Source organism: Heloderma suspectum, chromosome 2 (assembly GCF_057233095.1).
Source record: "Heloderma suspectum isolate Gila_16-S chromosome 2, 16-S_ref, whole genome shotgun sequence".
Lineage (NCBI taxonomy): Eukaryota > Metazoa > Chordata > Lepidosauria > Squamata > Helodermatidae > Heloderma > Heloderma suspectum.
Genome location: NC_139459.1, coordinates 159,485,830 through 159,502,390, shown reverse-complemented (window position 1 = coordinate 159,502,390; position 16,561 = coordinate 159,485,830). Strand labels below are relative to the sequence as shown.

General features: G+C 44.4%; 1 protein-coding gene and 1 long non-coding RNA gene across 2 annotated transcripts in view; one reads left to right on the top strand and one right to left on the bottom strand.

Annotated features, from left to right (window-relative positions):
- Window positions 1-3,411, bottom strand: part of LOC146353003 (uncharacterized) — a 54,504-nt gene extending 51,093 nt beyond the window's left edge. Inside the window, exon 1 of the long non-coding RNA XR_014787924.1 lies at window positions 3,133-3,411. This is a non-coding gene — a long non-coding RNA (uncharacterized LOC146353003). The remainder of the gene's footprint in view (window positions 1-3,132) is intronic.
- The window catches only part of ATP1A1 (ATPase Na+/K+ transporting subunit alpha 1), a 31,881-nt gene continuing 17,914 nt past the window's right edge, over window positions 2,595-16,561 (top strand). The window contains exons 1-2 of the mRNA XM_084835405.1: window positions 2,595-2,843; window positions 14,771-14,878. Coding sequence (XP_084691531.1) covers window positions 2,832-2,843; window positions 14,771-14,878 — 120 coding nt within the window. The 5' untranslated portion in view covers window positions 2,595-2,831. The remainder of the gene's footprint in view (window positions 2,844-14,770; window positions 14,879-16,561) is intronic.

The following is a 16,561-nucleotide window of genomic DNA, read 5'->3' as shown; positions in this document are numbered from 1 at the left end:
GCCTGAAACAGCATGGGGAATAGTAAGCAAGTGTGTGAGACAGCAGAACAACTTTCCCTGGCCTGGTGCTCTCCAGATGTGTTGGACTACAACTCCCATAATTCGCAGCCAGCATGCCCATTGGCCAAGGTTTCCATGTGGGAAGACAGCCTTTGGCCATACTGGCTGGGAATTATGGAAGCTGCAGTCCAACATATCTGGAGGGCACTAGGCTGGGGACAGTTGCGGTAGAGGCTATTTATTTCTTACATGGTACAGAAGTTAAAGCAGGTCCCTTAACTTACAACATCTATGTTTCTCAGAGTAAGAGAGAATTGAAGCACCTCAGCTCTTCTCTTAAACTGAAGGGATTTTGGTCCTAGAGTTTGTGTGTGTGTGTGTGTGTGTGTAGACAGAGAGAGAGAGAGGGGCGGGCAGGCAAGCAAGCAATTCACTGCATTACATGAGCCATTTCGGGAGGGGAGGGGAGGGGAGGTCAGCAAATCTTAAATTCATGGTAAGTCTGTAACAACCTTGTATTGCCCCAGTAATTTTTACATCCATGTTTTTATTATCTTTATAGTTTGGCCAAAGGTTCAAGTGCAATAAGAACATAACATAGTCCATTGTTGTTATTAATATTACTTCAGGTGAGACAGGCTAACGATGAGACAAAGTCTCTTACTACAACTCTGGGATGCAGGCCATTGCTGTTACAATGGAATGCAAGGCAAGAGAATCCAGGCAGAGATCTTAAAATACATACAGAGCAGATCACTCCAGGAAGTGAGCCAACCAGAGCTACAATTGAAATTGAAATATAGGTTATATAGTCAAAGAATGAAGCATGTATAAAGGTTCTACAAATTTTATGGATAGGGAATAGATATGGATGACTTTACTGTTGTGTATGACAGAGAACAAGAATTCACAATATCCTTCCCTCCTCTTCCTCACCCATGCACACAACATTCACCCCCCTCTTTCTCCCCCACACGTGTAGCACCCGTCCCCCCACTCTCTCATACTCGCAAACAAAGGCAGCAACGCTCCTGTCTCATTTTCTCTCTCTCACACACACACGCGCGCACAAGCACTCCTTCTTAAACACAGGTGACTGTGGCAAAATTCCTGTCCTTCCCACATACACATCGCAATATATACTGCATTGCTCTCCTCCTTCCTGGTTTCCACTGCCACTTGGGGGGGGGGGGGAATAGCCACTATTCTGGAAGATTAAATCTGCCAGTCAGGCTATGTGCTGCATTTCCACTTCTCATTGCTGCCCTCAAAATGCCAACTTGATACATGTTGTGTAATTTTCCCCTTCAACCATTTTTTTTAATGGGAGCTTTATAACTATAAGTATAAATCCTCATAACTTTAGCAATACATATTCTTTCTAGAGCAGCACATATCCTTGAATAATAACAATAATGAATTATATATAGGAGAAACTTGAGGCTATCTTTTGGCGGGCATAAAAATGGTTGAATACAACAGACACCTGTCCTTCAAAGCAAAATACTGGAACCGCTATAACTCTACCATTCTTCACTGAACTTTTTTAATTGGCCAGGACCCTCACTAGTTATATTCTCCAACCTAAATTGGAGAATATACAGATAAGACAAATCATCTTGATTATAATGAATCAAATGCTCAGGTGTTGTAATGGTAGAACTGAAAAACTAAGCTGCTTTAAAACTATACAACCAGTATAGTTTAAAACTATACAACCAGGCAAAATTAGTAAGGCAGAGATGGCCCCGCATCAGGGATGGAGACTGTGTGGCCCTACAGGTGTTGTTGGCCTGCAACTCCCATCATCCCTCACCATTGGCTGCACTAGCTAGGGATGATGGGAGTTGCAGTCCAGCAACATCTGGGGGGCCACACGTTTCACACCCCTGCTATACATGTTTAGAAAACTGGGAACAGATCCCCCTTTATGTTCATATAAAGAAACTCATCTCTTGCCAGATGTAAACTGGCATGCTTCCACAAAAGTAACTTTCCAACGAGTATATGCTAGAAATTTGCCGTGACCCATTCAACAATTTAAAGATGCAATCTCATGCAAATTTCTACAGAGTAAATTCCATGGAACCTTAATATCGGTACATTTTTAAAGATTTTGTGTAAAAGGAGGAAGTCGGTGTATACAGGTAACATTGGCGCATACTCCAACTGTTCTGCAGGTAATGGACATCTGTTTTCATTTCTAATTTATTGTACCTTAAGTTACTCACGTGAAGTTCGTTAAAATCTACTTCTCGCATCTATCACTTGCATAGAATACTAAGTTAAAGTTAAGTGGACGAGAACTTGAGGAATCTCTCTCTCACCCCAAATAAATTGACTGAATATTAGGTATGGCGGGCACATATAACATTTTGGCCGCAGGCAAGATTCCTTGCTTCGGATTTTTCTGCGGGATGCCGACCCCGCCAGCCTAGTCCCCTCTGAGCACGCGAAAGGGCGCACAACGGACCACGAACAGGACTGTCTGGCACGCAGGCGCCCCTCAGTCCATGCCACCGACGCTGAGCGGGCTGAGACGCCTTTCCTCCCCCGCCATTGATCAACTGGGCGGCGCCAGCGCTGCCGAGGGCGGGGCAGCCGAGGCTTGGCCAGCTAGCTGTATGCGGCGCGAAGAGGCAGCCAAAAGGCCACTCTGACTGCGCTCCGCTTGCGCTCGCACAAGCGGTCGGCGAGGAAAGGGGTGGCCGGACGAACATTGCCCAGCCGGCCTTTTCGCCTGCGCCCAACGCACACGTGGCAATCTCTCCTTGTCTCGCCGCCGCCGCCCTGCACTGAGACCAGCATCCGAAAGAAGGGCCGTCGGCACCATGGGCAAGGGGGTGAGGAAGGAAAGGGGCGGTACGGAGGACCCAGCGCGGCCCGCCGAGTGTCTGCGAGGGAGGGAAATGGCGCGCCTCTCCGGCGCCTTCTCGTCCCGGCTGCCCTGTCTGCCCGCGCCTTGGCGCTGCTAGATCCCGCCCGGCGCGGTCCGGCGGCGGTAGCACCACCGTCTGTTGGTAGCCAAGCGATGTTTCCCTCGCCTGCTCGCACGCGACGGCGAAGTCTGCCGGAGTCGGGGCGCGGGCGGGGGGACGCTGCTGAGGTCCCTGCTCCCGGCTATTTGCTTACCGGCTTAGAAGAGAGAGGGAGCTGGCCGCCGGGGACTGGGAGGAGGAGGGAGATCTGGGCGTCAGAAGCGAGGTAGTGGAATTTGGACCAGGGCATTTCCTCGGCGGCAGAAGCGGGCCAGGGTGGCGTGGGGGGAGAACGCGGAGGCTTCCTGGTGGAGGCGGAACAAGATCGGGCCGTTGGGCGGGCAATTCCTCCTTCGGGAGCTTACGGTGGTGGACGAGCGACTGGAGCTGGAAGCCCGCGGGAGCGTGGGTGGCGGTGGATCGGACGACCTTCTACAAGGGGGGGTGGCGGGAAATCCCGCGGTGACACCATCGCTACCGGGCATCGTTTTAACCTCAATGCCCACGAGTGTGTGATTCAGAGTGGCACGTGGAGGCCTAACTCGCATTTCCCAGGGCCGGTCTAGACAAGTGGCAGAATTGCTGGGGAGATTCCGGACTGATAGAGTGGGGTGGGGGCTCTTTTTGAAAGTCTCCCTACGTTAAAATGTAATAAATCAGTAGATTAGCTATAGCTAGAGGTTTAAATGTAACCCTAACCACAGCCCTCCCCAACTCGGTCCCTCCCGATATTTTAGACTTCGACTCCCATCAGCCCCAGGCAACATGGGCAGTGGTCAGGAATGCTGGTAATTGTTGTGTGAAACTTCTGGACGGCGCCAGGTTGGGGGTATCTTCAAAATATGACTTCTCCGCTGCAATTTGTAGTGGTGCAATCCAGAATTCCACCATCTGATTTTGTCCTAATGTGTGGATTGGTTCTGGTTTGGTCATCTCAGAGTACTGGGCCTGGAGTGATGCAGTAACTCCTGCAGTATTCTTGCCAGGAGATTGAATAATCTCCACCTTCATTTACTGGTCTGTGCTTAGCTTTCTTTATTCTATGGCACAAAGTCCTTTCATTTCAGCTGAAGTCCACTGTTGCACACAGATGCATGTAAAGTTGGTCACATGCTTTTCAGTGGGGAACGTCCCTGAAGAGGAAGAATAAAGGCCACTTATTTCCATATACACCCCTTGCATTGCCTTTAGGACAGGGATGGGCAACATGTAGGTCAGGAAAAAAAGAAGAAACACCTGGAGGGCCACAACTCCCAACATCCCACAGCATTGACTATGCTGGCTAGGGCTGATAGAAGTTGTAGGCCAAAACGTCTGGAGGGCCATAAGTTGCCCACTCCTGCTTTAGAAGAAGGTAGCCGTCTTAATAATAACAAAGTTACAGAATGGGTTATTGTGGCTTTAAAAAGTGAAAATGACATTGTTATTTCTAAACCAGCTTAGAGTCGAGATAGTAGATAGGGAACTGAATTGCCAGTGTGAATTTTAAAATGGTGGAAGCCTACAAGTGGGGAGGGTTTTTTTAAAAAAAATTAGGTAACAACTTTTGTCCACAGTGTCCACTCATGGGTAGCTTTAGACTGAACGTGCAAGTTATTTGTGCGTCCAACTGGTGGCGCTTCTTGTTGCCTTCTGTTCCCTCCAGCATATCAGTTCTGTGTTGTGCTCTGCTGCCCAGGTGTTAAATGTTTAACTTCTTAGGAGTGTGTTCCTGTTTTATCTAGTGAAACTCTTGCTGAGGTCTGGGTGATTTCTGGAGAGGCTATGCCTAGAAAAGCAGCAAAATGTGTGGAAATTATCCTAAACTAAAAGTGAAGAACCCTTGCCTTTTTAAGCCTGAACACAAAGTTTATATATTATATTTTTATTTTGCCTTTCCTCCAAGGAACTCTGTGTGGTACATAGTTCTCTCCCCCTCTCCCATTTTATTCTTGCAACAACCTGTGAAGTTAGGCTGAGAATGATGATTGGCCCAGGGGAGTATATAATGTTGAAATACCCTTCAAACACTGAATTTGAATGCAGAGGAGTTTTCCTTCAGTTCTTTTTCTCTTGAGGCCTCAGGGACCAAGTTCTGAATGATGATTGCTAATTAGAGTTGCTTATTAAGCAGGACAGGTGGAAGCTGGAGAGGCTGTTGCCTAATAGAGGAAACTTCTGTATCCATGAGATCCTGCAGCTTGATGCAATAGTTTGCATAGTTTTCAGTATGCTATGCAATTATCACAGAGGGTATACTGTCATTATGATGCCTTTTGGGTTGTAGCTTCCGGGCTGTAGACAGTCAACTCATTCTCATGAAGTTGAACCCATCCTGGGTGTCTTCCTTTTTCTTGCCATATGTAAACCATGATCACATCACTTAGTTTCAAAACTAAGTTGTTTGCATTGGATTTGTTGGGAATATTTCTTGCAGCCTATAGCAACAGAAGATCCTCTGTATTTAGTGCTTGCTTGCTGCTTCAGTCCTCTTGCCCTTCCCAGTCAAATCTTAAATACATTTAACTCAGAAACAAGCCTTACTGAGTTCAGTGGGATTTACTGCCTCACAGGACTGCGTAAGGCTGCAAACTTCTGTGTATTGCGCAGCCCACAACAGTCATGCTGCCTTGTAAGTTAACAGCCAAGGAGGTCAGGCCTGATGGCACTTTGTTACCTTCTTGTAGCAAAATATCTGAGGATAAATGGCTGGAGAGATCACAGTGCACAGGCCAGACTGTAAGATGCTTAGCAAATTCATACACTTTCTTCCACAATTCTGTGTGTATGTGAGCAGCTGGCAGTTTCCCAGGAAAAACTAGTTAGAATGAGGTACTGGTGGTGAACATCAGTTTGAACTGGCTTTTACCAGTAACAACTAGGTGTTTTGTTAATTCATTGCCATTTGCAGTCATGGAGTTGTAACCTGAATTGCAACAAAACGTAAGAGCTTTGGTTGAAGGCTGTCTGTTATTGGCTTGGCTATGTTAAAACAAACAAAGCTGAGATTCTGCAGTCTGGGAATTCTCCTTGTTAGCACTGGCTTCATCAAGCAAACCACAGAGGGATCACACATTCAGGAGAGTCAGTTTGAATTTCAAGTAAAAAACAACAACCACGCCACACTGAATACAGTGACTCCAGTGAACGTATTTCAACATCAGAAAAATGGAAAATTACTTGAACCTGTTTTGTTGCTCTTTGAGTGAGATAGACCTTTGGATTTTTGGTGCTTATGTAACTACTGATTCCAGTGTAGCTGCAAAGCATAACCTGCTCACACCAGATTATTATGATGAATGCCAATAGGACCCCTCCAGTCTAATTGGGCTGGTGGATATTGGACTGTGCTTTTTTTCTTCAGCATGCCATTTCCAGTGTTAAGAATTATATGAAGTTGGGATTATGGCCTCCTTCCCAGGATAGCTATTGCATCTTCAGCGCTTGGTATATATGAACAACCTTGTAGTGGTGTAACTAAAATCCCTTTGTACTAACAGCATTTTGTAAAAACTAAAACAGTCTATGTATGCACAGAACATCAACAGCTTTTGATAGTAACCACATTTAAAAATCCCATTAAAACCTTCAGATTCGTGCTTGTGTAGCAACAGGCTACAATACTGGTAAATAATTTTGCCAATATCCATAGTGTTTTTTCCTCTGATTATTTTTTAAGAATTTCAGATTTTTTTCTAACATAGGTACAAAGGAGAACATTTGTATAAACAATGACCCATGGCTTCCTATACTATCCAAGCTACATGGGCAGGTTCTGTCAGGAAGGTACACTTTTCCATTGCCCCACCAGGGCTGATGACTTCCATCTGAGAAATTAAAATGGTCTCAGTGTTTCTCGCATGTAGTCAGCTTAAAAAGTTTATTTCTGTGTCGTTGCTTTTTACCACTAGTTTAGTTATATAAAAACTCATAATTTGAACATCCTAGAATAAGGGAAAGCTAGAATGCACAGTGTGTGGGTGGTTACTTTTATCATTGCAGGGGTTGCATGAATGTTTTTATGCCGCTAGTGGCATATAGATTATCACTGTTGCACAGGGAGTTTGTTGTATAGGTTTTTTTTTTTAAATACTTTGTACTAAGTGAAATAGGTAACAGATACATATGTAAGTGTGGGAAACTACTGTTCAGTTTCTACTGTACCTTTCTAGTAGAAACTACTGTACCTTTCTCCTCCCTCACTTACAGGGAACTCTCAAAATCTTTTTCACTTTCCAACACTGAACCTCAGAAATTGTGCTGATCCACAAGTCCCTTTGTTGGGTTCCCAGGTGTGACATGGTTTGGTGTGGTTCCAGCCAAAATTGGGATAGCAAGAAAAGAGCCAAGATCACTTGAGGACCCAGAAAAAGTGATCCTGAGATTAGGCATGTTTAGAATTGAAGTCTGTGACCTTGGTCCACATCAAGACTTTGTTTCCCTGCAGGGTCTAGATCAGTAGGAGGAAAGTGTATGTGTTTTACAGCTCCATACTTTGTTTTAAATAAACTGGGTTGCATCCAATGGTGTCATTACACTGACAGAAGCAGTTCCATCAGCAGAACAGGGAGGGAGTGATTTGCTTTTCTGCAGCCTCTAAATCTGCTCTAGGGGCTGGGAATCCCTCCAGAACAGATTTTTGGCCAGCACAGGGCTGCAGGGGGAAGGAAAAGGGGAGAAAGTCCCATACCACTAACAGATTTCCACTAGAGTGAAATGGGATAGAACCCATTGAATATGCTTATAACAAGGGAGTTTACATTTTATTAACACTTAAGTGTACATAGGAAGCTGCCTTATATTGCGTTGGTCCATCCCTTGGATTGCCCTTGGTCCATCCAGCCAGTGACACTGACTGGCAGCAGCTCGCCAGGGTTTCAGGCAGGAATTTTTCCTGCTCTACCTGGAGATGCCAGGGATCGAACCTGGAACTTTCTCCATGCAAGGCAGGTGCTCTACCACTGAGCTGCAGCCCCTCCACAAGGGTAAGGAAAGCATTATATCATACTCACCATTTTATTCTGAATCTAAACTAATTGTTCCCTTGGTTAGCATGCAGGTATGGGGTAATAAATACAGCTGTTGTCAAGACGTTTGTGTCAGCAGTTGCGACTAAGTGTTTCTTTGCATAGACGTTTACAGCCAATGGCTGTCTGCTGCGGGATATTTTTGTCAGGGGAATGGACCTCCGGAGCTACAGTCTGCAAATGATGGTTGTGACTCAGTCAGAATCCATAAATCTTGGGGTGGCTTATTAGCTGCTCCATAATTTGGTCACCACCATGCACTGTGTATGCATGAAAACTTTTGAGTACAGGAGACTGTATCCCTCATCATACTGTGGTTTCAAGTAGGTAACAGCAGCAAGTGTCTTGCACTGCTTCTTTGTGCTCTAAAGCTTAGCGGAGCGAAATGAGAGAAGGAGCTTCTTAAGTTGTGCTTGTGAGAGAGGCCGTCCTCAAAGGCATTGCCCCTGGTGAGTTAGTAAGTGGATTTGTGGAAGTCTGCCATGTGAAAACTTCCAGTGGGAATGAATGACACAACTGGTACACAAAAATTGGTCTGTGTGCAAGACATTCAAGGAGCAGACGGGGTGGTCTGCTTGCATTCTCAATGCCAGGATTAAACTTGTCACAATGAGCTTCCCAGTTGGTGGCAGGTTTCTCCCCCATCACCTTTTGGGGGTGTGGGGAGTTCAAACCCGCTGCTGCTTCCAATGTTACTTGAAGCATGCCAGACCGAGGGCTTGGCTGATGGCTTGGGATGACAGATAAGAGGAAAAAGAAAGTGGCTATGGCATGTAGATATGGTTTCCTTCACACTTAGTAGGGGAGGGAGCAAGTAGCACAATGGGGGATGACTGTCCATGTTGAACAGAGCTGGATTGCCATGCCCTAGTGCTCCTGCTCCTAGCACTCAGTCAAATTCAGACAGCCTCTGCTGAGTAGCGCTCCTGTTGGCATCCCTGAGAAGGCACAGGCAGCTCACGCGATGCTTCAGAAAGAGATAGCAGCTTGGCTTGCTTGTACAAGCAATAATGCCAGTTCATGGGAAGGGATGCTGTGGCCCATATACGGAGTGAAAGGCCTGAGGGGGGAGGAGCTTGTCAAAGTAGCCAGCCTTTCCCTGAAATGGTCAAATGAGAGAGGCAGTTGCTGCCTGCCTGGCTTTCCGTCCCCAATTCTGGAACTCCTTGAGTGAGTTTGCAGACAGATTTACACTGCAAGACCTGGTACTGATAGCATATTCATGCCAGAAAATGCCACCAAGAGCAACACTGTACAGGAATGGGGGAAGAGGGCAGTTGTGAACAATGATCTTAGCACTGGGCATGTCTTCTTAAGTAAGTAACATGCTTGCAGTGTCAAATGCATTTGAACCAAAGCAGGCTCTTCAAAGAGGGTAAGAACTTGAAGCAAAATGTGGTACACCTTATTTTAGTGAAGTTGAAGATTAATTCTAAGTGTGCACTAGGTATAGAGACAGTAGCCACATTGGAAGCTTGCTTAGTGGTTGGAAATAGAGATGTGAAGGCCTGGAAAAAGCTGGAAAAATTCAGGAAAAAATTGGGTTTTTTTTCCAAGGACTGTTTTTGGTTTTTCTGAAAAATTGAACAGCTTTGGATTCTGAATTTTTTTCTTTTGGAATTTAAGATATTTATATATTGTTACCCAGCCTTTACCCAAGGCTGGTTACCCAAAATGATTCCTAAAAACTATGTGATAAGAACACTTTTTAAAGAAAGACTAGAGATGTAAAATTTCTGGAAATAATGAAGCCATGGGGGAAATACTTTCTCATCCTGTCTGTATGATTCCCAGCATCCATTCCCCCCACTCTCAAATAATAGATTAGAAACTGGGGTGGCGGCTGGCTGGATAGTAAACATCAAAGTTTGGCTTCTAGAGCAGGCAGCATTCTGCTTTCCTTGTCAAATATATTGATTATGCCAGATGGTAAATGGCTGTGGCATTTTTTCCAGTCTTGGTGAGGAAAAGTTCATTGCCTATGACTAGTCTATGAAGATAATTGTTGTTCTGCATCTGTTGCTGAAACCACAGAACAGTAGTAGCTCCAGCTCTCCTTGAGATGCTGTTTTAATGATGTCGCTATAATAGCAGAACAGATTCCCAGGGACTTTGTTTTATGTACTTTGGTTTTATCTTGTCCAGAATGAAAGTTCAGCACTCCTACTTGTCTAACCCTCAGCTTTCTCTTACATTTGGAATATGGCACAGGCAGTGCTAGTTGTCCGAGGCCCCCAAATATGGAGAAGCGCTTGCCATTTTTACAGAGGGAAATCCAGAAACAAGAGGGAGGGTGGAGGAGAGAAATGTCACTTTCTAAAAGTAGCATCAGACCTTTATTTTTCACTAAGATTCTTAATAATGCTTACACCAACTCTGTAAGTTGCAAATGAGGGACTGAGGCAGCGAGAGCTTGGCTTGAGGCATATTACTGTTCACTTCAGTGCTCTTCATATCTAAGCACAATGCTCTTTATTATATCCTCTGTCTGCCCACTCATCCCATAACTTGTAGCACAATCCTACATGGCTATTCAGAAGTAACCCCATTGAGTTCAATGGAGCTTATACTCAGGTAAGTGGATATAGGGTTGTAGCCTTAACACATCTTCAGAATGTTGGGTATTGCAACAATATTTAGCTTTACAAGTACTAACAAGTGCACACAGAATAGATGTGCTTACTTTAATATTGTTTTGCATTACATGAGTTGCTGACATAACGTTTGACATAGGTAACTGTGCTTACTTTGTGCAGAACTTGAGAGCTCTGTGTGTGTGACCCAAAGTGTGTGTGTGTGTGGGGGGGGGGGCGTGGGGTTAGAACTTGCCCTTTTGGTTCACAAATCAACATGACTAAGTACATCCCTTAATATTTGCAGGTTTGAATTTTCTCTATTTGATTAACGGTTGCGCTGAGGGACTGGAAATTCCACATCGTTGCTTACTTGCTTGATCACACGTGTTTATAGCAAGAAGCTTTACAGTGGTTAAAGCATGTATTGCATCATAAATAGAAACACTGGTAGTTTTAATATGTGGCAATGTTTCCCTTGGGCAGGTATCTGGATAATTTCAGTGGGTACTTGTTGGTTTATAGTATTGACTCATTCCATCTTCCTCACCCACAATCATAGTTAACTGTTCTTGGCTTTCTTTAAAGCTCATGGGAATGTACAACCCATTTGCCCAGCCTACAGTGTCCTGGCACCTGTTCCCACTCAGCTTTGCACTTCATTGAAGTTTCTTGTATAATTACCACAAGCAAGTGGGTTTTTAAGTTCTTGTAGATTCATTGCTTCCACTACTCTGACCTGTTATAGATTGGAGTAGATGGTGAGGAAGCAGGTTAATGTTGCCCAACATCTATGAAAACCTATACTAAAAACAGGAAGAATGTGTCAGGCTGCAGCTCTGATCTGTGGAGTCTGCAGCAGAGGCTGGCTGGGATGTGTAAGCAGTACATTTCAGTAATTCGCAAAGAAATGGGGGGGGATTCCAGAATTTTCCAAGCGCATGAGTGAACTGGATTGCAGGGGCAGAGAGAACACTGAAATGCGTGAACCACTGTGTGTGTGTGTGTGAGAGAGAGAGAGAGAGAGAGAGAAGAACTTGGAGGACATGGAAAGAATAAAGCAGGGTTTTTGTTCTCTGCCTCTTCATGATTCATAAGTTGCACTTCCTTTTAGCTAGAAAAGGAAGGGGTAATGAAAACCACCCTTTAACAAACAGTCTCTGGTGTACTTATCTGGGGTTAATCTAAGATTTCTAGCTCAGTTGTATCAAGAGGCTGGCAGAGCTGAAGTGGGGCTTTTCTGAAGATTGTGCTGGATTTTTGTTTTCTCCCCTAACATGACTTCTCTTTTTTAAAAAAACGAGGAGGTGGAAACAGTGCGGTGAAGGGTACGTGAAGAATGTTGAGTATTTTCAGTTCAGCCTCACTTTCTGCACAGATAAGAGACACAGGGAACAAAAGCTCCCTTCCAGTTACTAAAAACAGCCTGCAGTGTTCTTCGAAATGTTGCATAGCCCTGAGCACACTGCAAAAAGTATGAGGAAAATAAATATTTGATCCTGTAATTACGTTGGACTTTAGGTACTATGTGAGAAATATCTTAAAAAAGCAAAACTGAACTTCCTGTAATTCTGTCCATAACCAACTGCCTTCTGCTTGCCTCTGTTTTCTACCGGTTGTATGAACTCCAAAGCTTTAAGTTAACATGATCAACAAATACCTCAGATATTCCACAGTTAATGTGACTATTGTTCATTCTTACTGGCTTGGCCTAGTTTGTCTACACAGGCACCAGGTACAAACACAGAACTTAATGTTTCTGCTATGCTGATTTTTTTTTTCTGCCTTAGGTTCACAGGGGTGGGGGAATTGTGTTGGCTTCTCACTTAACCGACAAATGAAGCCTTCAACTCATGGCTGTTTGGGAAGTAAAGGGGGGTTGTTCCCCAAGTGAGTGTGGGGTGAGTGGGCTTAGAAAAAGCTTCCTATGAGCACAGTGCCCCCTTGATTTGTTGCAGGGAGGAGGGGGCTGAAGCATAAAGACCTGTGCCCCCCATCTTCAGTTCTTCATAGGTCCCTCTTGTCACTCCCCCCCCCCCTGCCCCCAGGTCATCACTAATCACAGGATTAATCTTGCATCTTTATCAGCATAAAATAGCTTTTGTACAAATAAGGTTATGCAAGTCAGGGTGGGGGAAAAGAGAAGGACAAGTACAGAAAGTTGCTCAGTGGATTCTGAGGGAGTGGGGGGATGACATGCAGTCTTGAAGGCATTTGGACTGTCATGATTGGCTGTAATCTTTGGAGGGAAGGATTCATTTCTCTTGTTGCAAGCTGTGACTACCATACCCGAATACATGAAAAGGTATACTTCCTCCCACCTCCAGAGCATGTAGGTCAGGAGCTCTCGTAAGGGATTAGCTGCTGCTAGAGGACAAGTAGAAGTTGAAGGTCCCATTCCTATCTTGTGAACTGGCCATTCCTATCTTGTGAACTGGCAAGTTGTGAACTTAGCATCTTCTTCAGCTGCTTCTTGCAGAATTCCTACTTTGGGTCCAAGTGAAAATTTTGCAGCTGAAGGAAGGACCTCCTAAGTTCATGTCCCTCAGGCAGTGCCTAGGAATGTTGCCAGGCTGTGGGTGTGACAAGTGATATAGGAGAGGTGCTAGCATAGCACTCTTGCTAAAATATTTTTAATTCGCCCTTTTCCACAGATTCGCATGTGGTGGAAAGCATACTGCTGTGTGCAACCATCTTTGCTCATTCTTCTGCCAATAGCTATCTGGAGGCAGGAATGAGGTCCTCAAAGTAGAATAAGCGTAGAAGGGGAGCTGAGTTCAAAAAGTTGAATTGAATGATTGGGGGGGGGGGGTTCTTCCCCTGTAGTTCATTTCATAAAGTCTGAAACATTCTGAAACAGACTTCTAATAATTGTCCCATGATGTAGCAACGTGAAATGGATAGGTTGTGCTAATCTTGTGATAAGACTTGTATGAAATGTTCTTGGAAACCACCACATTCTTAATGAAATTAGATGTGCAGAATGTTTCTAAAGGATCCATTGTATGCATACACAATTTCCTTACATAAATTTACAATTCCTTTGGATGTAGCTAGAGTGACTGACAGAGAGAGTGCACACGACTGTAGGGGGGCTCCCTCCAGTGCAAAATATTCAGTAAAGTTGAGTAATTATGCTCACATCAGCTCAATCCAGGCATAACATTAAACTATGATAACCACAGTTCAGAACCTAAACCATGGTTTCAGTTTCAGCAAATTCATTTAGGGCTACTTGTTTGCATTTGTTTTCTTGCCTCACAGCACCTAACTTGATGAGTCCACTCCCATGTCCAGGTGCAGCAACCTCTGGAGGGAAAGTGATGGCCATAACTATGGTTTGTCAATTCAGATATCACGCCAAACATAAAGTGGGGTTAGCATAAACCCACTTTAAACCATCCAATTTAAGCTATGGTTTCTACTTTGCTGGCTGATTGTAAACCATGGCTTATCAGTTCAGACGTCATACCAAACCATAGCTAAACTTACAGACTTGAGCTTCTACTCCGCCCCCAGTAATTTCTAAGGAGTAGTTTTTTGGGTCTACAGTGTGACAACATGAGGGCAATCTGACAAGTTGTTGACCAAGGATTTTGGCAGGCTTTCCCCCTTCTGGTAAACTGTATCTGCCCAAGGAGACTTGTCCTGCAGCCTTTTAAAATTGAATAGGTGCTTAGCTTGTTGAGTGGGTGTGGCTGTGTTTGGTTTTTTAATCTATAAATGGCATTTCATTGTGCTTTGCTATAAACTGCTCAGGCTTGCTGTGGACCAAGCAAATATACTGCACCAGCATGAATGGCTGATGAAAATATTTTTTGCAGTCTTGGTCTATTGCATTGCAGTGAAATTTTGTGCATGTTTACTCAAAAGTAAATCCCACCATGTTCAATAAGCCTTAGTGCTTGAGGGGATTCAGGTGTCACAGAAGGGTTGCTTCTAGAGTATACAGAAGATCAATGATAACTGTTTGATGGACAGGGTCATAGCAGAGAGGTAGAGAACATGCTTTGCATCGGCACGGTTTCAAGTTCAAGCACTGCAGTTAAACCTTCAGTTAGAGGGTGTCCGGTAACGGGGTTGGGAAGGACTTCTGTCCAAGACCCAGCAGAATTGCTGCCAGTCAGAATTTGACAGTACCGAGTTAGATGGGCTGATATCCTGATTCAGTGCAAGGCAGCTCCTTATCCTCATGTCTCTGGTTTTCTTTTAGACTGGACGTGACAAGTATGAACCTGCAGCTACATCTGAACATGGAGCCAAGAAGAAAAAGGGGAAGAAAGACAAGGATATGGATGAACTGAAAAAGGAAGTTTCACTGGTAAGATCAACTTCTGATCTATGGGAGAAGTTCAGCACATGAAGTAAGGTTTGGGGTGGTGCTATTAAGCCTTTTCCATTTCAGACTCCTCAAGAGATTCTTTCCTAAACTTCAGCTGCTTACCCTATCCCTTCTGTTAATGTAGCCTCAAATCTGGTGGATGATGTTGATCTACAACAGCCTTCCCCAGCCTGTTGACCTCTAGATGTGTTGAACCACAGCCCCCATCACTGCCAGCCAGTATGGGAATTGTAGTTCAATAGATTTGGAGGGCACCAGGTTGGGGAAGGCTGATTTAGAAGTTACGTTTAAGCTCCTGAGCTCTATTGGCAGTCTGTCCTCTTTTTAAGACTGTTTGAATTACTGTGAATAAGTTGCCGGTGAACAAAACTCCTGCATTTGCAACAAAAATAGTGTGTGGCGTAAGCTAGCCTAGCTGTCACTGTGCCATAAACCTCAATATACCCACCTACATTTCAGCCTCTCATTACTCTCTGCCAATTGCACTCTAACTTTCTCTTCCTCCCACCTCCCCATTTGGGGGGCAGGGATGACATGATGATAATACTAGGTGGCATTTTTGTTTTGTTTTATGTGTGTGTTCACACTGGAATGGGGGAGGGCAGAGTAAATTTTATATTGTTGACAGAAGCCTAAAATCGATGACAAGGAAGCTTCCTTGTGTATAATAATACAAATGCTAAGTATTATAGTGCATTTAGAGCAGGGGTGGGCAACTCTGGGAGATCTAGGGGCCATTTTTTCCTGCTAGTCCCCTCGCACTGTGGGCCATAGCTCTCCCCCCGAGGCACAGAAAAAAAACCAAATTAATCTTAAAATGGTGTCCAGAGCGCCAAATAGCATCCTTACACCAAAAAAAGCCAGTGTGGTGTGGTTGTTAAGAGTGTTGGACTGGGACTCTGGAGATCCAGGTTCTAGTCCCCACTTGGTGACTTTGGGCCAATCACTGACTCTGAGCTTAACCTACCTTACAGGGTTGTTGTGAGGATAAAATGGAGAGGAGGAGGACTGTGTAAGCTGCCTTGGGTTTGTTGAAAGAGGAAAAAAGGAGGGATATAAATGGAATGTATGAATGGTTAAAAAAAGAGTCGGCATGGCCACTCTGAATGCCAGCTTTTGTTTTGTTTGCTTTTTTACAATTTTGGGAGCCAGCAGGGAGAGCCTCAGTGGGGTGTTGCCCACCCCTGATTTAGATTATTCAAAGTTCTTAACATACTTTATCTTGTTATCTTTACAGTACCTCTGTAAGGTAGTTCATCAGTATTATCTGCATATTGCAAGGGGCTGAAGCTGAAAGAGAGTGACTTTCCTATGACTATCTCGTATGCTTATGGCAGAAGTGAGATTAAACTGGGACTTCCTGACTGAAAGCTCAGTCTTTTATGCTGGGTCTCTTAAAGTTGGTCTGTACCTCAGCAGGCTCTGAAGTGTTACAGTGTTGGGATCGAGAGACAGTGGGACTTCAGAAACATTTTAGAGGACCATAATAATATCTACATGTGTTCTTGAATGGACAGAGCTAGATAGTAGTGTGTAATCCTGTGCATGCTTCTTTGGGAATAATTCCTATTTGAACTCTTGAGTGACTGATTTCTACATAGTTTCAGCTGGTGAAACACATTGAGCATTTGCTTAATAAAGGCTTTTCAGATGGCTTTAATG